Below are 23,742 nucleotides of genomic sequence, written 5' to 3'. Positions count from 1 at the left end.
ACTAAGTGGGAGAAGGCGTTACCAGTATGTCGTGGCTGCATCACTAACCAAGCAGGCTCTGCAGGGTGTCCATGATGAGGCTGGGCACCAGGGACAGCACAGGACTCTATATCTTGCGAGGCAGAGGTTCTTCTGGATTGACATGGAACGAGATGTCTGTGAATATGTCAAGACATGCAAGCGCTGTGTGGTAAGCAAGACACCCGAACCTGAAGGGAGAGCGCCTCTCGAGAGCATCAAAACAACAAGCCCTCTCGAGATGGTCTGCATTGACTTTTGGTCAGCCGAAATCCCAAATGGAAAAACTGTGGATGTCCTGGTCATCACTGACCATTTCACAAAAATGGCTCACGCTTTTCCATGTCATGATCAGTCAGCAAAGCAGGTTGCCCGTCAGCTCTGGGATCGATACTTCTGTGTCTACGGCTTCCCAGAGAGAATTCACTCCGACCAAGGAGCCAACTTCGAGAGCCAGTTGATCCGAGAGTTACTGCTGATTTCTGGTGTAAAGAAGTCGAGGACAACGGCTTATCATCCCATGGGAAACGGTGTGGTTGAACGCTTCAACCGGACATTGGGAAGCATGATCAGAGCTCTCCCTCCAAGAGCTAAGCAAAAATGCCCCCAGATGTTGCAGACGTTGACTTTCGCCTACAACTGCACTGCCCACGAGTCAACAGGCTACGCCCCGTTCTATCTAATGTACGGGAGGATCCCCAGACTCCCAGTTGACGTGATGTTCCACAATGTGGAGAGGGACTGTGACATCGCTGACTATGATAAATATGTCTTTAAACTGAGGGAGGAGTTAAAAGAAGCATTATCATCTGCTCAGGCCAATGCTGTCACCAGTCAGCAGCACCAAACTGAACTGTACAACAAGAGGACCAAAGGTCATGACATCGCTGAGGGAGACCAAGTGCTCTTGTCAAACAAATGTGAAAGGGGACGCAAGAAATTGTCGGACAAATGGGACTCTGTCCCGTACATGGTGATCTCAAGAGATCCTAGGTGTCATACCTATCGGATAAGGAATACAAGCAGTGGCCGTGAAAAGGTTGTGCATCGCAATCGCCTCCTGTGCGCAAACTTTCTTCCGCTTGAGTTGGAAGATGAGGAGGATGTTGACGCATCATTCACTGAGTCGTCTGAGTCGAGCCATGACGAGACACAAAGCTGCGTGTCAGATGTGGCGACAGGTGATGTCACAGAAGACAGGACATCCAGTTGGGTTCTGGATAGTGCTTCTGTTGTCCCATCATGTCTTGACGATGATGAAGAGCTTGGAGACATTGACCTGCGTGAAAGTGTTAGCCGGAGGTCAATGAGTGTGTCAAGTGTGGCCGATGAAACAGGCTGTAGCAACGACCCCCCAAGCACTGTGATCAGTGTTGTCTCCCGTATTAGAACAAGGGTGGGCAGGCTGGTGAAACCTGTAGATAGACTCATTCAGAACATGACCCAGAGGAAAATACTAGCTTGAGTGATGAACCTCTGTAAGCCATCAAGTACCTTAAGACAATTCTTTAATCCAGTGTTTGGGTTGAACATGTGTTACAGTAGCAGTGATAAATATTAGGTACTCCTTGTTTTGTGAAAGGTATATTTAAGTAATACCTTTATGAAGTAATGTGTAAGGTGGTGTAAAGGGCACCCTTTTTTTTTGCAAGTGTACCCTGGAGGGTTGCGCCGTCCTCCTCGGCCATTTTCTCAGTAATATGAGTAACTAATAAGTTGCATGACGTGAATGTATTGGAGTGTTCTGCTAAAGTCTTGAGGTATTTTGGTGAAGTTCAGAGGGGAGTATGTAGCCGAGCTAAATTTAATTTGATTTTGTCATTTTTTTATCATAGTTCATACCTTTTTTTTTTATTGTGAACTCCACCAAATATTGGTTCCTAAGTAAGTTGGTTTCGTTGTTTCCTATGGCATGCCTTTTGTTTCCCTGGGGAGTGGTTTGGCGTTGCACCTGTGTGTCTAGCGTCAGTGAGCGCTGATGCACGGAGCTGGTGAGTTGCGTTTGTGTCTCTCTCCGTTAGATTTTTATGTTAACCCCTTGTTGGTTGCCTTTGAACGGTTGTGGTGGTTCACACTGCTTTGCGACATGCTTTTAGGCACGCGGGAGAAACTCCCTGGTTCGTAGACAATTTTTTTAGTCATTGAATTGTTGGAAGGGTGGACTTTATAACTTTTAACTCGTGAACTAGCTTGAGCTGGTGTTAGCTTTCTACGGGGTTTCCCGGCCGCGTGAGATTCGGCATGGGAGGAAGATCACTGTATTTCCCGCGTTGATATTACAAATACAGTTGTGTGATCCAGTATGTGTGGTCAATTGTTTGCTTCCTTTATTTTGTAGAGTGGAGAGAGATATCCCGGATTGTGTGTGACGCCTGTGTTGTTTTGTCTCCTTTTGAAAGAATAAACCTCGACTATCACTCGACTCCTGTGTGTGTGCCTCACTCAAAGATACAAGACACAACGCAGATAGACATCGGTTACATACACGCACACACACACATATACATGTACATACACACACACACAAAGAAATACACACACACATATACACGTACATACACACACACACATATACACGTACATACACACACACATATATACACACACATATACACGCACACGCACACATATATACACGCACACACACACACATATACATACACACAGACACATAAAGAAATACACACACACACACACATATGCACGCACACATATATACATGCACACACACACACATATACACGTACATACACACACACACATAAAGAAATACACACACACACAAACACACACACACATACACGTACATACACCTGCACCCACACACCGATGCATGCACATACATATACACACAGAAGCATGCCCCACAACCACACACACATGCACACACACACACGCACAATTTGATGCATACAAAAACATACACACAGAAGAATGCCTCACGACCACACACACATATACACACTGAAGCATGCCCCCCCCCCCCACACACACACACACACACACACACACACGTACAAATACATGACACACACATAAGCATGCCCACACATATGCACACAGATAGATGCATGAACCCACAAATACACACACACCTAACAGATGCATGCACAACCACATTTACACACAAAAGTACACACACACACACACACACATGCCCACACACATGCACATTCACACCCATAGATGCATGCCCACACATGCATACTCTTACACACACTCAACCACACATGCAAGCCCACACACACTAATACACATGCACTAAAATAGATACACACACACAAACTCACCCACACATGAAGCCCAGGAGGAGAAAGGCAGATTCACAGCCTATTGTGTAAAGTGTACTATCTATCACAGATAGCACCTTTTAAACAGTAACGCTAACCGGACACAAATACACGAGCGTTAAGCGAGGCTGAGGCGACTATCTACTAACGGTGTTCTCGTGCTTATGTCTTGAACAACAATCCCCAGGCATGCAGGTGGGGGCTGGCCACTGCTCAGAGTTAGGCCTACTGTAGGTCTATCACCGTGTATACCGTACAGACACATCCAGCTAAAAATACCTCAAAGTCTCCATGAAGTCTGCCTTGACAACCGTGAATCACTGTCGACTTGACAAAACCTGCTTTCAAATCTTCGTCTTCCGCCCCAAGAATGTGGAGCTCGTTGAAACTCTTTTGCGGACTCTAATCGGACAAAGCAAAAGTGTGAAGCAGTATGAGCCAGGAACTGTGTGTGTGTGTGTGTGTGTGTGTGTGTGTGTGTGTGTGTGTGTGTGCGTGTATGTGTGTGTGTCTGTGTGTGTGTGTGTGTGTGTGTGCTGGTGCGTTGGGGTTTGGAGCGTTCCTGTGATTGTTGTCAGAGCGATTGGATATCGCTATCTCTCCTCTCTTTGGTCAACACATAGCTGTTATCTATGTTTGGCTGATCACGAACACATTTTCCACTCTGCTGAGATAATACACATGGTTCCTCTTCTGATTTCCTCCTTTATAGATTGCCTTCTCTGTTATTCACTGAGCAATGTTAGCATCTATCCAAGTGTGGAATCTGTGATGCAAAGATTAACTAAAACCTCCAAAACTTCTGCGTTGTTGTCTTCTTCACTGTTTTAGTATAAATGTTTCATTACTGTAAACCTGAGCTTTGAGTGGTTCGTCTTTCCATCAAGGTTTCAGATTCAAAACATACAAATGTATATCATTATAATATACAAAATATTTGAGTCAAAATATGATCTCATCTGTGCATTCAGGTGTCTACCGTTTGCCTGCAATAAACCCCACAACACATTTGTATTTGCAAAAAAACTGGTTTTATTAGGCCTGTGTCTGTCTTCGTGATCAAGATTATAAAACTTTACATTAAAATAAATCGAAATACATTCGCATCTACTTATTTTGGTTTCATAGACCTACTGCATTAGGTACATTAATATCAATCCAGACAATAGATAAAAGTACTGTTGTGTAATAAAATATATTATGATATAACCCAATTGTGTGATGTTCTCTCCGTCTCTGTTAGGTGAGTGGGTGCTGATTATACACTTTTTTTTTCGAATGAATTATAAACAAATGCTTGGTCATTTTCTTTTTCACATAAAGCCTAGAGACTGTCCTGTAGCCTGTATGTAAGAATTACAATTCGCCGAAGGTATTCCCTGTATCAATAAAATCAAACATATCAAATAAATGACATGAAAGGAAAAGCACGAAAAATCAATAAACAAAAACGATGTTTTCAAGCTATTCTCAAGCTATTTCTCAAATAAGAAAAGTATCGAAGCATATTTCCTTCATAATGCAAGTGCATTTGCATTATGAATATAATATTAAATCTGGCTAAAATCAGGTGACCTTTTGGCTTATTAAAATATAAACTGATATCAGAGCCATGCAGTATGAAACTGTTAACGTCTGAAAATATACACAATATTGTAGTATAAACATATTTAGATTTACTATCAATCAATATTTAAAATACATTTGACATTAGAAATATATTCTTTGTAAAACCTGCTTAGTTAACCTTAATGTAAGATTTTAAAAGTCTCTTCCTTTCAGAGTTCATAGATCAACTTTCAGAAGCCCAAGAAAACCCTTGTGTGTTGATATATACATGTGGATGTCCACGTTTGTGTGTGTGTGTGTGTATACGTGTGTTTATATATGCATGTGTGCGCTTGTGTGTCTTTATATATGTACGTGTGTGTGTTCATTTATGTGTGTGTAGTGTTTGTGTGCGCGCATGTTTGAATACGCATGTGTGTGTTTATGTATGGGTGTTACTGTGTGTGTATTTGTGTGTTTATATTTATATATACTAGGGCTGGACAAGTTAACGCGTTAATTCCGCGTTAACGCAATCTTATTTTAACACGATTAATACAAATTGACGCGTTACAGTAAAGGGCCCAGAGGAAACTGAGAAGTTTGGGGCACCAGACCTTACGACGGGGTGGGCTCTCTAACACAGCTACCCTGAGGGGGGGCAACACGATCGGGGCAGTCCCCGGTGGGGTCGGTTGGGGGGTCGGTCATCCGGTGAAACACACGGGGAGATAACTTGATGACCACATAGAGCATAATAACGGAAAGGACAAACGGCAGAGCCATTTGGACTATCTGAGAAAACATAGACCCACCCAACCCGCTGAGCCATCCCACACATGTAAATCAGTCTGTATCCCACCTCCATCCTGATCAGGCCAGAGCAGCTCATCTCCAACACAGCAGAGCTCACCTGAGGCCTCTTTTATGCCCTCACACATGACTCAAGGGTTTTGCCAGTTGAGTTTGAACAGGAGAGAAGTGAGCGAGACCAATTGGTAATTGGGCGTGGCGTTCTGAAGGCCAGTGTTTTCCAGGTGAACCAAATGTGCTCGATGAGGAGATTTGTGCTTTAGAGTTTTGCAATAATGCAATTTAGAATTTCTACATGCGTGAAAACAATGGAATAGTGCTCAGAGTTTAGCAGTCTGGAGTCTTGTGGTTGATACATGGGCTTCAAGTTTTCAGAATTGTGTGCATAGTTCCATTTATTGTGTGTTTACAATCGAGAAAAACTGTAAAACCTGGGACAACAGGAGAGCAGTGATCACCCCCCCTCACCCCCCCTCTGCCCTCCCCCTGGACCTCACCCCCCCTCACCCTCAACCCCCCTCACCCCCCCTCTGCCCCATCACGCACCCTTCATGTGTGTGTGTGTGTGTGTGTGTGTGTGTGTGTGTGTGTGTGTGTGTGTGTGTGTGTGTGTCTACAACCGACACAGAGACGCTGAGGACCCCCACCCTAACCCGACCCCAGGGAGGAGGTCCTCCTGGGTGAAGGAGGACCAGAAGGTGTGGAGGTGTGTCAGTGTGTCTGAGGACCCTCCTCCACCTGGGGACACTCTGTAGAAGGACAAAGAGCCAGCAGGCCGGTCCAGATACACTGCTACTCTGGTGGAGCCAGCGGGGGGGAGAGGGAGGTCTGTTCCTCTACCGTTGTACCGGGCAGAGTAACAATCATCAGAACAATAAAGACTCCAGGACTTGTTGTTCCATCCAAGCCAGCTGTCATGAAGCGCTCCTCTCCTTGTGATTCCTCTGTATGTCAGTCCTATCTCAACCCATCCTTCCCTCTCTACCTCCCAGTAACAGCGGCCAGTCAGAGCCTCTCTACCCAACACCTGGTACCAGTAGTCAAATCTCTCTGGGTGATCCGGATACGACTGGTCCTCTCCAACCCCCGTCACCTTCCTGTTGTCCTCAGACAGAGAGAGTCGTCTGCGGGCCGTGTTGGGGTCCAGGGTGAGTTCACAGGCATCTGAGGGAGAACCAGACATGATGAGCTGCTGGCCACAGAGACACTGGGGAGTGTTCAGATGTGTGTGTCTTATCATCTAATGAGGAGGAACAGCCTCAGCCTCCTGTAATGAGAACCAGCGTCTCCCCGCTAAGTCTGAGGAGCGGGGCGCCACGCAACGCTTCAGCGGCCCGCCTCCTCCGGCCCTCTCCCCTGAAATCATCCGTGAGAGCCGCGGCCCCCAACCTATGGGTCGGGACCCGGTACCGGGTCAGGGCTCACCTGGTACCGGGTCAGGGCTCACGAGGTACCGGGTCAGGACTCACGTGGTACCGGGTCGCCGAGAAACAATAAATAATATATATTATTATTTTTCAATTAATTACAATTAGAAGGGCCATTGACATTGGCCGCCTGGTAACCAATCGTATGTCACAACCCATCTCCACGTCCGCACGCACATATGAAATAAAAACGTGTGAAACTCAAATGAAGGAACACAGATGGGCGGTATCGGACAAAGGCCACGCCCATACTGGGACAAAGGCCACGCCCATACTGTGACAAAGGCCACGCCCATACCCGGACAAAGGACACGCCCATACCCGGACAAAGAACACGCCCATACTGGGACAAACGACATGCCCATATCGGGACAAAGGACACGCCCATACTGGGACAAAAAGACACGCCCATACTGGGACAAAGGACACGCCCGTACCGGGACATTTGTTTGGGGGCCTCAGCAGAAGTCTTGTTGCAGAGTGAGATACTTACATCCGACCACTAGGGGCAGCAAATTAACACGTTAGTCTTGTTGCAGTGTGGGATACTTACATCCCACCACTAGGGGCAGTAGTGCCATCGCTGTGTGCAGTAGCTCACCGCTAGCTAACCTGAGCTAGCCAGTGGATGTACGGTCGCTATGTGGGAGAGCCACGGTTACGAGTTGTCAATAAATAAGTAAAGAGTAAATATTTGGCCTGTTAAGCCCTTTGAGACTGTAATGGTGATTATGGGCTATACAAATTAAATTGAATTGAATTGAATTGAATTGAATTGAATTGAGTAAAGTCTGTGTCCGTCTAATTATTGTTAGTATACCCAAAATACTACAGTATGAGCCAAGACGTTAGCTTCATGATCATTATCATTACTATGTCTGATCATAATCACAACATTACCAACTATCCAATACATAATATAACAATGTAATACCTGCTGGGTTTTATACAAGCAGGTTGAAATGTGACTGTCGACAGTATTAATATACGTAACATACATTATGTCAGCCATCATCTTCATTCCCAGTAGGATCTGATCTCACTTCCTGCTGTGTGGATGGACTTTCCATCTCAATAGTGAGTGGGTGTCGTGATGAATCAAACAGATACTTACATCTCTGTGGAACTGGTTTCAGCCTCCACACTCCACCGTGCTCCACACTGGGGGGGAATCAAAGTGAGAGCAGCATGTTGAAACATTCACCTTCATCATCTGTTGTCTCATCTCGTTCTACACCACATGAGTAACAGCTGCCTTTTCAAACCACTTCATCTAGCAGCGGCATGAATCCTTATAGGAGACTTTGTCCCTGAGTGGTGAGCTGTCCTCTCCATACCTGAGAGTGTCCAGTCTCCAGCGTGGATCCTTCAGTAGAGCAGAGAGCAGCACAGCTCCTGAGTCTCCTGGGTGATTGTAGCTCAGGTCCAGCTCTCTCAGATGGGAGGGGTTGGAGCTCAGAGCTGAGATCAGAGATAAACAGCCTTCCTGTGTGACCAGGCAGCCAGACAAGCTACACACACACACACACACAAAAACACACACACACACACACACACACACACACACACACACAAGTAAAATCCTGTGTTTTTCCAGTCTGCCAACCAGTTTGTGAACGTCCTACTCCAAACACAAGTGGTGTTGCCTTGGTGACGGTCCTTTTATGAAGCACTTCCTGGTCCAGTGAAGGGACACCGGCGGCGAGGTGTGTGTGGATGTGTGGAGCTCCTTCTGGCCAGCGGTTGAAGATGGCCAAGAGAAAGCTTCTCACACATAATACGTTAGGTCTTCTAAACCACACCACATTTGGATTGGGACCATTTGCCACAGCCTCACCCGTGGAAGAAGGCCTTCCCGGAAACAAGCGGGTATTCAACGGCCACATAATATATCAGTATTGTAGCGCCCCAAGACCTAGTCTCTATTCCGCTGTGGAGCGAGGACCACTCAATGACAGGACTTTTGGCTTCTTTAGATTTCACTTGATTAAAGTATCACCTTTACCTAGAACTTGGTTAGATTGTACTACCATCTAGATTATAGATCAATCAGGGAAACCACTAACATGATCAAAAGTTTTATTATCAGGGGTGCAAACTGGTGATGGTCCAAAAAGGTGACTACATTTTAATGTCAGAAAACAAATCAAAGATCACTGGACGGGCCCAGGCCTTCCTGTGATTCATGCTCCGTTCTAACGGTTTAAGTGACTCATTAAAGCGGTCAGTGATGTTCAGATCTACTGTATGAAGCAGTGCTCACAACAACAACTTAATCTATTAGAATTTAAAATGTGTTCATGTGAAACTTAAAATACATTTAAGATAAGTAACATACAATACCTTGCAGTAATATTTGCAAACCCCCTTTGACAAATAATGTTAATTTTCTAGTGGTAGCACTCTGGCCATCATCATCTGTACAAGAGACAGTTTACTAAATAAACGACTGGCCAATAGACTACTTACATGGTGAGAGTAGTTGTCCAATTCTCTTTTGTGGATGGACTAAGGAATCAGGAATAGTTCACTCAGACTGCATAAAAATGTATTGGTCTCACCCTATAGTCTGTGGGCCAGGACTGATGCAAAGTCAATCCTGGCCAAGCAGCAGAAGTTAAGTGACAGAGTGCCAACATTACTGGCCCATTGATGGGTGCACTAAACATGCAAGAGTAGTCTTAATGTCACTGTAAATAACACAGGGCGCTTTAAGACATTAAGAGTATCCCGACTTCTCCCGGCACCACTACACTGCAATATTATTCTGTATCCTATTCATTATTAATATATTTTGAGTTTATGTTCATATTTGTAATTGAAAAGTTGCAGATCTCACTCTCCACCTAAACAACAAGGTGATACTTCTCCAATGATACCAAAGTCATGGATGTGGTCATCACAGGTACTGAGTTATAAGCTGAGTTATATAACGGTCCTCTGATGTGGAACTAGTGGTATAACTGTTTGACCTTTGAGTAAAACTGACCTGAGAGTTTCCAGTGTACAGTGTGGACTCCCCAGTCCAGCAGAGAGCAGCTTCACTCCTGAATCCTGCAGATCATTGGTACTCAGGTCCAGCTCTCTCAGACTAGAGGAGTTAGAGCTGAGAACTGAGGCCAGAGCTTCACAGCATCTCTCTGACAGATGACAGCCACTCAGCCTTCACACACAATAAACACAACATGTTAGGAACTGGGTTTAATGTTTTATTTAAAATTTGTTAATATACATGTTTTATTAGTTTAACTAAATGTCAGTACAGTAGATCTTCAAAATTTGACTTACTAAGAGGTCAGATGAATAAATATTCAACAAACTCCTGAAAATGTCCCTAAAAAGAGCCAGTTCTAAGATGAAAATGTTATTAAACTTTACTTAAAAACTCTAAAGTCCTTCTTACTGTCTAACTACATGATTATGAGAAGAAAAGGAATGCAATAAAGCATACACCTTATACCATGATTAACAAACTGAATCCAATGTTCACCTTTTACTGTTATGGTAACACAAATAGAGTGAGATTTAGGTCTTGTGCTTGATAAGATGAGTGACAGTGGCACTGTGATGCACGCAGACAGCCAAGGTTTAGTTCATTGTTAAAGCGTGTCTGTATTGCGGCGCTGGTGTGATCGCTCTATTGGGAAACACGACCCACTTGAGTTCCCATGAAGACACTTTGCTTTGATCAGAAAACTAAAATAGTGGTTTGAACTTTTTGCAAAGTTACATTGAAATGTCACCGCAGCACTAGCACTATTCAAGAGCCTGTAGAGAAATGCACTATTCTGGATGAACCAGAGAAGAAGATAAATCCTAATTGGAGTATATTATCCAATCAGCAGCCGGTTATTATTAGTAGATATTTGATTGAGGAGGAGGGGGAGAAGGATGAAGAGTTGGTTGGTGAGAAAAGAGATGTCGAGGCGCTGGCGGTAAAAACAGAAAAAGACCCCCTATGCAATCAAAGTATTAACAGCTTATTTAAAGTGAGTGAATCTGCTTACATGAATGGACACAGATGGAAGGTACGTGACCAAGGACATTTTCACGTCTAATAAAGGAGTGCAACCACATTTGTTAGGGTGCCACCAAATTAAAAAGTTAGTGGCACCAGTAGAAAATGTGTCTTGAGCCCTGAGAGGACATATTCTACTTATTTATTCAGACCTGTTAACTTTCTGGAGGTAAATCTGTTCAACGTCCTCTGATGTGGATCTTGTGGTGTAACTGTTTGACAATTGAGTAAAACTGACCTGAGCGTTTCCAGCGTACAGTTTGGACTCCCCAGTCCAGCAGAGAGCAGCTTCACTCCTGAATCCTGCAGATCATTGGTGCTCAGGTCCAGCTCTCTCAGACTAGAGGAGTTGGAGCTGAGAACTGAGGCCAGAGCTTCACAGCATCTCTCTGACAGATGACAGCCATTCAGCCTGCACACACAATAAACAGAACATGTTAGGAACTGTGATTAAAGTAACTTGAGGCGTTTACTATGAACATAATGAAGGACTTGTTTCGAAATCTTTAATTAGAGATGTTTTATTAATTCAACCAATATATACTAGTCAATACATTAGATCCTTATTTGTATTCAATATTGGAGTTTTTTGTAGTGTTTGAGACCCGGGGGGGGGGGGGGGGGGCTTAAGCTCCCCCTAAAAAGCCTGAGCCCCCTCTAAGTCCCCCCTCTCAAAACTCCCAGTCAAATATTAATGTTAAAAATACGTTTTTAATAATAATGTGGCGAGGAGCACGGGAACGACCAGACGGGAGCCCAATTTATAAGAGTTTGCAACTCTCGTGTCCCATACTCCGCACGACCCTGAGAAAGACTTTATGCAAACACACCACACACACCTGAAACACACATCCTATCGCCCACAACCTCGTTGCCGCCGACCCTCCCAGGATTCGTTGCAGCACTTGGCGACCACGGCCGTGATGGGCACAATAATATAATTATATATATATATATATATATATATATATATATATATTATTATTATATGAAGACATCGGACTGACTTATATGTAACAAAACTGAACTATGAAATCATATTTTTCATTTGCGTCAGTGATGATGACCGTTGCAGCTGGTTGTTTGAGTCGATTGGTTGATTCGTATCATATTGTAGAGTGTAGTATTATTTTTGCGTCAAAATGTATTAGCCCCTGCTATAAACAATCTAGCCCCACGTAGCTCCCGCAATCATAATTCTTTGGCACCGCTACTGGTTACAACTAATAAGTAAACGTTTAAATATCATTAAGCTGGGCAATCTCTACAGAGAATAAAGTACTCTCCTCCTTCATCTCTTCCCTTTCTCTCCTTTTTCCCGCTCAATCGTGAACTCTCACCCTTCCCCCTGATGACCCTGAAGTGTCTTTATAAACCCATCCTATTGGTTAAACCCAAATCATCCATGTAACCAAACATACTGAACAAGGTTAAAATGTTTTAAAATAATTGGTTATCTTTTTTTTAATAATAAACATACATTTATGGATCTATCCGTATCAATAATCACTTATTTATACATATAGCTACATATTTTAACTCTTCTTTCGTTATTTTATTATTTCATAATAAATAGAGCTTTTCAGTTTCACTTTCAACCTGGTTACACAATATAACGTTGTTTATATTGAGATACATGTTATAAGTTAACCTCGAAAGTTGTTTTCTGTTATCATAACTTTTATATTCTACTATCAAGGTATATTGTGTTGTGTGTATTGTGATACATGTTATTAATGAACCTACAGAGATGTTTTGGAGGCTTTGACCACTGGCAGCAGCCCCAGAAGACCCTCCTCTGAAGCAGAGTATTTCCTCAGGTCAAACAACTTCAGCTCCTCTTCTGATGACAGTAAGATGAAGACCAGAGCTGACCACTGAGCAGGAGAGACATGTGTTTTGAACAGACTCCCTGATGTCAGTGACCGTTGGATCTGCTCCACTACAGAACGGTCGTTGAGCTCATTCAGACAGTGGAACAGATTGATGATTCTCTCTGGAGAGAAATCTCCATCTATGTTCTCCTTAATGTAAGACACTGTTTTCTCATTGTTCTTTGAGAACCGCTGTATCTGCTGATGCTTTTCTTCTATCAGCAGACCTCGTAGGAGCTTCTGATTGGTCTTCAGAGAGAGGCCCAGGAGGAAGCGGAGGAACAAGTCCAGGTGTCCATTCTCACTCTCTAAGGCCTTGTCCACAGCACTCTGGTAGAGGAGGAGTTCATCTTTACCAGAGGTTGGTTGTTCTTCTGAGAGCAGATTGACCCCAGTGTCGATGAAGGACTGAAAGACATAAAGGGCAGCCAGAAACTGCTGGATGCTCAGATGGACAAAGCAGAACACCTTGTCCTGGTACAGCTCACACTCCTCTTTAAAGATCTGGGTGAACACTCCTGAGTACACTGAGGCTGCTCTGATATCGATGCCACACTCTACCAGGTCTGCCTCGTAGAAGATCAGGTGGCCTTTCTCCAGCTGGTTAAAAGCCAATTTTCCCAGAGAAGCAATGATCTCCCTGCTCTCTGAACTCCAGTGTGGATCTGTTTCAGCTCTCCCATGATACTTCATGTCCCCCTGTATGGACTGGACCCTCAGGAAGTGGCTGTACATCTGAGTCACGGTCTTGGGCATCTTTTCTCCTATCTGGGATGTTTTGAAGAGGTCCTCCAGAACTGTAGCAGTGATCCAACAGAAGACTGGGATGTGACACATGATGTAGAGGCTTCGTGATTTTTTGACGTGGGAGATGATTGTTCTGGCCAGCGTCTCCTCTCTGAATCTCTTCCTGAAGTACTCCTCCTTCTGTTGGTCGGTGAACCCTCTCACCTCCGTCACCATGTCAACACACTCATCAGGGATCTGATTGGCTGCCGCAGGGCGTGTGGTTATCCAGATGCGAGCGGAGGGAAGCAGGACGCCCCTGATGAGGTTTGTCAGCAGCACTTCCACCGAGGTGGACTCTGTGACATCAGTACAGATCGGGATTTTCTGGAAGTCCAGAGGAAGTCGACACTCATCCAGACCATCCAAGATGAAGACAACTTGGAACTGGTCGTATCTGGAGATTCCTGCTTCTTTGGTCTCAATAAAGAAGTGATGAAGAAGTTCCACCAAGCTAAATTCTTTCCCTTTTAGTAAATTCAGCTCTCTGAAAGTGAGGAGAAATGTGAAGTGTATGTCCTGGTTGGTTTTGCCCTCAGCCCAGTCCAGAGTGAATTTGTGTGTTAAGACGGTTTTACCAATGCCGGCCACTCCAGTTGTCATCATTGTCCTGATTGGTTGATCTCGTCCAGGTAAGGGTTTAAAGATGTCCTCACATCTGATTGGTGTTTCCTCCATGGCTGGTCTCCTGGAAGCTGTTTCAATCAGTCTGACCTCATGTTCCTTGGTGGCTTCTCCACTGCCTCTCTTTGTGATGAAGATCTCTGTGTAGAAGTCATTCAGAGGTGTTGAATGTCCTGCTTTAGCGATTCCCTCAAACACAACCCTGAACTTCTTCTTCAAATGAGACTTGATTTTATGTTGGCACTCGACAGCATCAGATCCTAAAAGAGAAACAGCAGAAGACGTCAGTTAGTGGAAAGTGACATCAGTGGAAATAGGTCAATATTTCCTTTTAATTATCAACTTCATGATATTTAGTGGCTTCATTACTTGTGGTCGGAGAAGCTGTTCGTGGCAAGGACTGCATGTTCAGGACTATTTTGTCATTTCCAGAAATATGATTGGTCAAATGATATTAATAAGGATAATGAATTAGTGTAAAGTGACTCGCTATGCTGATATAACAAGACAGTGTTTAAAATACTTTAACCTGATAAACCAACAATAACCCTACATATCTGGATCAAACCATTTAACCTGACACCCCCACAATAACCCTACATATCTGGATCAAACCATTTAACCTGGTACCCCACCTAAACCTACATGTCTGGATCAAACCATTTAACCTGATACCCCACCTAAACCTACATATCTGGATCAAACCATTTAACCCCAAAGAGGAAAGATATCTCTGCACCAAAGTTAGAAATGTCTTACATTATGTCATTTAGTCTGAACAGAACAAATAATAATCTCCTACTGCTCTTCAAAATGTGTGCTTCTTCTCTGTTTTCAAGATTTCCACCAATCCCTCTATGGCGCGCCTCCTCTGCTCCTCGTTCTTACCATCCACCTCCTCCTCCACCTCCTCCCACTTAATCTCTGAGCATTGTGGGTAATGTAGGAAGAGATCCGTCCAGAGCGTCTTCAGCTCCATGTCTAGGAAGGCGTCTTTATTCTCCTCAACCCTCTGTAGCAGAACAAACATCAAGGAGAACTTTACTGTCCTGGATTGATGTCCCGCTGGGAGCACCTCAAGAGATGCTTTCTAATGTTCATGTAGAGCTGAAGTCAAACGACTTGGTGGACATTTACACACCTTGATCAGCTCTGTTTGATGCTGCTGTACAGACTGAGCACTGGTAACCTTTGACCTCACCTGGTGTCTGTGGAAAACACACACACACACACACACACACACACACATCCTAGCGCTCGATAAGGCTTGTTTGTGGTCTGTTTTGTTGGTCGACATTAATCACATTATCAAGATCGTTTTCTGAAGCAATATGCATCTTTTTGCATTAACGGTGGCAATTACGACGGATGTGCGGGCTGAATTAAGGGTAGTTTGGTGGAACTCTCACTGCTCCCATCTCAGCATGGACGGCATGATGTGCACGCACGCACGCACGCACGCACGCACGCACGCACGCAGGCACGCACGCACGCACGCACGCACGCACGCACGCACGCACGCACGCACGCACGCACGCACGCAGGCACGCAGGCACGCACGCACGCACGCACGCACGCACGCACGCACGCACGCATGCAGGCACGCACGCACGCACACACACACATAATCTATTATGTTGCCCCTGACTTGTTAACATCAGTATTGAAAGTCTGATAACAACCAACTGGTCTGTTTTCATTGTCTGTTTGAAACTCCTACCTCTCCTCTCTAGAGGGGCATCCATCTTTAAACCTAACAGGTTGTTCCATAGACTCGTCACTCTCAAAGGAGTCACAGCTGGATCCAGGGGAGTCTGCTTTCTGCTGCTGCTCCGGGCTTCAACACACATACAAACAAACACACACACACACACACACACACACACACACACACACACACACACACACACACACACACACACACACACACACACACACACACACACACACACACTTTAACTTCTTTATTTATGTCCGCAATTCATAATAAATGTACATAAGAAAATAAATGTTACAGATACAAAACATTGCTCAGGCATTATCTCTCAATGTGGGTCTGATGACAGTTCAAACAGCATATTATGGATACACACAACATCTCCTCAAAATGTGGCGGCTTCCAATAATGGAGGATATTGAGCAGTATTTGACAAGTTGTTTTGCCCTTGCTTTGGTAAAGCCAACCATCCTGAATCCCCTGATGACAGGCCTATGCACATGGCCCAGGCTGCCGAAGATAAGGACCAGAAATTGACATTTGTAGCCAAGGCCAGATATTTGTTGTACAAGAGGGTTATAGTTTGCCAGCTTTGTTAAGTAAGCCTCCTCTAGACTTGAATCAAAACAGCATCCTACTTCCAGAATGAACACATTTCTATTGTTCTCATCAATGATCGTAATATCGGGCCTGGTGGCATTTAAATCAGTGAACACAGACGTTTCTGCAAAGCACCTGGAAAACATTTGTTGTCTAACAACACAATTTATATGCATTGACACTGTTGGAGAAAATAAGGATGGTAAACTCTCTGATATAATGTACACAATTCTATCATGCCTGGATACATAAAGGCCTTTGTAAAAATGGCAGCCGTTTAATATGTGTGACATGGATTCGATTACTTGCTCTTGTCCATGATGTATACATAATGATGAGCGAGGGTACCAGATTGACACGTATAACTTTGTTGGGAATATCTGAAGCCTCGTTTTGACTGTGAATATTTGTATGTCTTCATCAATAGAAGAATTGTGAAAAATGGTTTGTGATATGGAGTGGTCCGAACAAGGGATACAGGCTAGCTTTCCTTGGAGTTTGAGTCCCCTCCAATGTCTCTGACGCTGCCGATGTTTGATTGACAGCAGTGTATCCTACCGCTTGATAAGGCTTGTTTGTGGTCTGTTTTGATGGTCGACAGTAAACACATTATCAAGATCGTTTTCTGAAGCAATATGCATCTGTTTGCATTAACGGCGGCAAATATGACGGGTGTACGATCTTTAGGGTCATTTGGTGGAATTCTCACTGCTCCCATCTCACCAAGGACGCCATGATAGACACGCACGCACGCACGCAGGCACGCACGCACACACACACACACACACACACACACACACACACAAACACACACAAATAATCTATTATATTTCCCCTGAATTGTAAACATCAGTTATCGATAGAGTCTGATAACAACCAACTGGTCTGTTTTCGTCGTCTCTTTGAAACTCCTACCTCTCCTCTCTGGAGGGGCGTCCATCTTCAAACCTAGCAGGTTGTTCCATAGACTCGTCACTCTCAAAGGAGTCACAGCTGGATCCAGGGGAGTCTGATCTCTGCTGCTGGACCCTTCTAGAAAAACAAGAACCAGGATTTATGGACGTTGGATAGAAGCTGTTTTATTATGATCTCTGATAAATCCTCACCTCTTCTCAATAGACTGATTTCCATCTTTAAACCTAATAGGTTGTTCCATAGACTGGTCAGAGTAAGGATGGAGTCATGATGTATGACTGCTGAGCTCTGAGATGGACCACAGTCACAGACAGAGAGATCCTCTTCTTACCTCTTAGCTTTGCTCTGGCAGCCATGTTCCCCAGACAGAGTGGTCTTAGAGGTAGGACCCCCCTCCTCTCTCTCCTCATCCATAGTAGACTGGAGACCTGAACACAAACACAACTACTTATTGTTTCTTAGGATTCTGTTTGAGTACAGAATGAGAAATTACAGCAGTGAAGACTTCCTATCCTCCTCCTGTCTGATATACACTCTATCACTCTCTATGTCTAGATCTACACACCCTATCACTCTCTATATCTATATCTATACACTCTAACACTATCTATGTCTAGATCTATACTGTCTGCCTGTCTGTCTGTCTGCCTGTCTGTCTGTCTGTCTGCGTCCTGTCTGCCTGTCTGTCTGTCTGCATCCTGTCTGTCTGCCTGTCTGTCTGTCTGTCTGCGTCCTGTCTCCTTGTCTGTCTGTCTGCGTCCTGACAGTCTGTCTTTTTGTCTGTCTGTCTGTCTGCGCCCTGTCTGCCTGCCTGTCCCTCTGTCTGTCTGCGTGCTGTCTGCCTGTCCCTATTCCATTGCTTTTATATTTTTACATTTACCTTTAAGGCATTTAGAACAAAACTGACAACGGTTTGTTCACGCATAGACACACCGTCGGCAGAGGCCACCACGCAAGGCGACAGCCATCCCATACTGGGACAAAGAACACGCCCATACTGGGACTACTGGGACGAAACACACCCATACTGGGACATTTGGGACAAAGGACACGCCCATACTGGGACTACTGGGACAAAGGACACGCCCATACTGGGACAAAGCACAAGCCCACACTAAGACAAAGAACACGCCCATACTGGGACAAAAGACAAGCCCATACTGGGACAAAGGACAAGCCCACACTAAGACAACGAACACGCCCATACTGGGACAAAAGACAAGCCCATACTGGGACAAAGGACTCGCCCATACCGGGACAAAGGACACGCCCATACTAGGACAAAGGACACGCCCATACCGGGACAAAGGACACGCCCATACGTGACAAAGGACACGCCCATACTAGAACAAAGGACACGCCCATACTGGGACATAGGACACGCCCATACTGGGACAAAGGACACGCCCATACTGGGACATAGGACACGGCCATACCGTGACAAAGAACACGCCCATACTGGGACATAGGACACGCCCATACCGTGACAAAGGACACGCCCATACTGGGTCATAGGACACGCCCATACCGGGACAAAGGACACGCCCATACTAGGACAAAGGAAACGCCCATACTTTATTGTCAATAAATCAAGTAAAGAGTAATGTCTGTTTCTGTCTAATTATTGTTAGTATCCCAAAACTACTACAGTCTGAGCCCAGACGTTAGCTTCATGATTATTATCATGATTATGTCTGATCATAATCACAACATTACCAACTATCCAATGCATAACATAACAATGTAATACCTGTTTGGTTGTATACAAGCAGGGTTAATTGTGACGGTTGACACATGATGTCAGCCATCATCTTCCTTCCCAGGAGGATCTGAATGAACGTCACCTCCTGCTGTGCGGATGGACTTTCCATCCCAAAAGTTATTGTGTGTTGTGATGAATCAAACTAAACAGACACTTACACTTCTTTAGCATTGGCTCTTGGACAACCAGCTTCTTCATCTCCTTGTTCAGTGTCCCTACGTATGACGGAGGACGGAACTCCACCTTCGTCCAGTCCCTGGTGGCTGGAGGATCCTTCAGGGATCTGAAGGTCTGGAGGAGGTGGAGGTGGTCTTTAGTGTTTGAGAGCTGCTTCACCTCTGAGCTTATATTGGTCAGATCTTCTATTTCCTGCCCCAGCTCTTTGATGAGACCATCAGCTTCTTTCTCTGTGGATTTCAGTTTCTCTTGAACAGTTTGGTCGAAATCATCCCAACACTTTTCAACAGAGCGCTTCAGAGCAGTGAGGACCTGCCGACCATCGGCCATCTCTCTGTCTGCTTCTGCTTTGCTGTGATTCGCTGTGTCATTGATGTCCTGACCCTTTTGTTTTCTCTCATGGATCATCTGCTGAACTTTAGCCTCTATCTTCCCCAGTTGGGCCGTCTTCACTTCATATTCCTCCTTTAGAGGTACAGCAGGATGAGACTTGTGGTCCGTTGTTGTGCACAACACACACACACACACCTGGTCAGTCTGACAGAAGAGCTCCAGAAGTTGGTTGTGTTTCTTACACATCCTGTCCTCCAGACTGTCCAAAGGGTCAACCAGCCGATGTTTCTGAAGGCGAGCGACTCTCTGATGTGGCTCCAGGTGGGTTTGGCAGTAAGAGGTAAAACACACTAGGCAGGACTTCACGGCCTTCAGCTGGGTCCCAGTACAGATGTCACAGGGAACTTTTCCTGGTTCAACACAAGGCTGCTCTTTTACTCGTACAGTCCTTCTAAACCGATCAACCATCTCTGATAAGAGGGTGTTGACCCGTAAATCAGGTCTTGTGTGGAACAGCTCGTTGCAAACGGGACATTTGTACTCGACTTGGTCATCCCAGAACGTTGTAATACAGGTTCTGCAGAAGTTGTGCCCACATGGTGTGGAGACTGGGCTGCTGAACACATCCAGACAAATGGAACAGGAGAAGTCCTCCTCCGACCCGGAAGTGGAAGCAGAGGCCATTCCTAGAAAACATGTTTTATCAAGTTTTAAAACATTACATTATTGTTACATTTACATTGTGGGCATTTAGCAGACGGCGGGAAGTTGTGCAGAGTATAGGTGAACTCTGAACAAGCGAGTCCTGCATCTAACTTGTATATTAATGGTCAAAAGAGGGTTCCAACTCTTAGTTCTAATGCAAGTGTTTTTAATATTGTATATTCCTTGTTTCAATCAGAAATCTTCAACATGGCGCCCTGCCAACAGTATCACTGAGGATTAAAGTAAACCTGGTGGCCTCACCTTATAATGAGGATTACAGTAAACCTGGTGGCCTCACCTTATAATGAGGATTACATTAACCTGGTGCACTCACCTTATAATGAGGATTACATTAACCTGGTGGCCTCGCCTTATAATAACGATTACAGTGAACCTGGTGCACTCACCTTATAATGAGTATTACAGTAAACCTGGTTGATTCACCTTATAATGAGGATTACAGTAAACCTGGTGGACTCACCTTATAATGAGGATTACAGTAAACCTGGTTGATTCACCTTATAATGAGGAATACAGTAAACCTGGTGGACTCACCTTATAATGAGTAATGATTACAGAAAACCTGTTTCTGACTAATAAATCTATAAATTGTTGTTCTTTGTCCCCAGACAGAGAGACGTGCCTCCACTTTGCATTCCATTTAAAGTAATAATTCACTCTCAAAGCACATTTCTATCATTTCTCTAAAATAAGGTATGTATGTGTTTACACCACGCTAGCATGGGGTGAGTGGTCTCTGACTCCAGCCCAGCTGAAACAGATGACGTCACAACGCTACATGTCCAGAGGTCGGAGAGAGGAGTTAACAGGGAAGCTCTCTTTCTGTCCCTGGAGTCCATCTAGAGCGTCAAATATAATGTTAGCCAAATGACACAAAGCCACACTTATCTACAACATGGGAAGCATTTAATCAGAGGTGGAAAGAGTACAAAAATATTCTACTCAAGTGAAAGCATAATTACTTGGATGAAATTTTACTCAAGTAAAAGTTCTGGTCTAAAAAATCTACTTAAGTAAAAGTAAAAAGTAGCTGATATAAAATGAACTTAAAGTACAAGTTACAAATAATGATGAATCTTTATAAATTAAATAAAGTAGCCTATAGTATAGTAATAGTAACCACAAATGGACATGTGTATTTTACAGATGTAAATGACAGCATATTTTTAGTCTGCAATTACTGTAATTGACGCTGTGACCTCATTTTTTTAAACTCAGTTCAGGAAGGTGGCTTCTATGTGACCCAGTTAGTTAACCCCTCAAGTGTAACAAGTGTACAAAACAAGTATTTACACTGTGAATACATCTAAAATAATGAATAAATAAATCTGCCATAATTATTGCATTGTCATTTATGTTCTTTGTAAGGTGTGTCAAGGAAATAGTTCCAAGGGACGGTCGACTGTAACTTCAAAACAAGTTAGGCGAAGAAAGTACCTTTACATTCCACCTTTGAATACTTTTGCTACATTTATTACTTCAGGATTCCTGACGGACAGGTTGGTTGCATTAAGTGAGCATATAACCATTCTCCTCCAGCCATTGCCAATTTTGTTTACGATTGTATGTTTTTGCTTGTTCTCTTCCTGGTAGGCAAACATTCAAAACTTTGAACTTCCAAACGCAATGTGTTACAACTGTGGCTAATGGAAAAAACATTTGCAAATCGATAAATATGTACAGTGGTAAGATAAGTTTATGCACCCATGCTAAAGTTGACTAAAAAGAGGAATACAAAATCATCTTCTAGAAATCTATCTTAATGACATAATTAAACAACTGAGGAAATATCCAACCTTTTAGGCCACCCATTTTCTTTGTGAATGAATAATGTATCCTAAATAAAGTGGCAGATTGGCATGGTTTTATTTCAGTTAGCCTATGAGCTGGTTTGATTTGCAGTGAGAAATCATTAGACTATCTAACAGCTATTAGGCTAACTGAAAAGAACCATGCCAGTCTCTAGATATGGTGAAGGGTATGTGATGATGTGGGGCTATTTTAATTCCAAAGGCCTAGGTGACTTTATCAGGATGCATCGATCCTGGATCCAATAACTAAATGGCCTTTAAAAATAAAAATCTGCCTGCCTCTATGGGAATTTAACATAGGGGTTGCTATATTTATGCACTCTGTATTTGAATGAAGAACATTTATTTATTTACAATACATTATTCATTCACAAAGAAAATTGGTGGCCTAAAAGGTCGGATTTTTCCACATTTGTTTAATTAAGGCATGAAGATCAATTTCCAAAAGAGGATTTTTTTATTCCTCTTTTTAGTAAACTTTAGCATGGGTGCATAAACGTATTCTTACCACTGTATTATTAAACCACCTTACCGTAAAATCTGAAATGTAGATAAAATAGGTTCACATTTTCTATTGAGTTTCTTGGCTTTCCACTTGACATTGGGATTAGATGATTTATCTACACATGATCACCTGACTCGATGCCTCTTGATTTGAGGAATTTATGTTATAAGACTTCACCACCGGCCTCCCATACATCCCTCTGGTCCAAGTGTCTTGTTCCAGAATTACAATGTTCTTATAGAGCTGCCTTTTAGTGTCATGACCATCACAATAAGGCAGGGGTTCTCAAATGGCGGTATGCGTACCCTTAGGGGTACTTTGGAGTACTTTTCAGAAAAGAGAGAAAGTGAACTCATTAATTTTTCCCCCTCAGAAAGATTTCTGAAGTTTTCACAAAATGTTCACTTTACAGCACAATCATCCTGACTGACATTATTGGACACCAAAATTTGAAAACATTTTACCACTCAGAGGTTGAGATACGGGTCGTACAAATATAAATAATAATTGCAACAATAACAACAGGTATCCACAGATACTACCTAACCAGATTCCTAGCGTTAAAGCCACCCAGGGTCACCGGGTGGCTTGACTCCCAGCCGAAAGGTGCAATCCCCAATGTCTGGAGTCTTCAAGATGACCCCAACCCCTGTCTCTGTACTGTCTAACCCCTACCTGCTCCTTAATGACCTGTCTCTGTACTGTCTATCCCCTACCTGCTCCTTAATGACCTGTCTCTGTGCTGTCTATCCCCTACCTGCTCCTTAATGACCTGTCTCTGTGCTGTCTAACCCCTAC

General features: G+C 43.8%; 1 protein-coding gene across 6 annotated transcripts in view; it reads right to left on the bottom strand.

The window, feature by feature from the left end:
- The window catches only part of LOC307074746 (uncharacterized protein), a 102,405-nt gene that overhangs the window by 76,677 nt on the left and 1,986 nt on the right, over positions 1-23,742 (bottom strand). For 2 of the 6 annotated variants that reach the window (XM_079735027.1, XM_079735025.1), the window contains exons 3-6: positions 19,551-20,588; positions 17,962-18,058; positions 17,631-17,747; positions 16,119-16,235 (exon numbers count right to left, since the gene is read on the bottom strand). In XM_079735027.1, coding sequence (XP_079591153.1) covers positions 16,119-16,235; positions 17,631-17,747; positions 17,962-18,058; positions 19,551-20,588 — 1,369 coding nt within the window. Of the gene's footprint in view, positions 1-6,200; positions 6,834-8,210; positions 8,258-8,433; positions 8,608-10,085; positions 10,260-11,352; positions 11,527-12,860; positions 14,659-15,286; positions 15,411-15,539; positions 15,607-16,118; positions 16,236-17,630; positions 17,748-17,961; positions 18,059-19,550; positions 20,589-23,742 lie in introns of those variants that run through there. The other 4 variants (XM_079735028.1, XM_079735029.1, XM_079735030.1 and 1 more) reach the window with 4 other exon arrangements.

The sequence above is a fragment of the Pollachius pollachius genome (genome assembly GCF_949987615.1).
Source record: "Pollachius pollachius genome assembly, chromosome: 4".
Taxonomy (NCBI): Eukaryota; Metazoa; Chordata; class Actinopteri; order Gadiformes; family Gadidae; genus Pollachius; species Pollachius pollachius.
The sequence above is the reverse complement of the archived record's forward strand: the minus strand, read 5'-3'. Positions and strand labels throughout refer to the sequence as shown.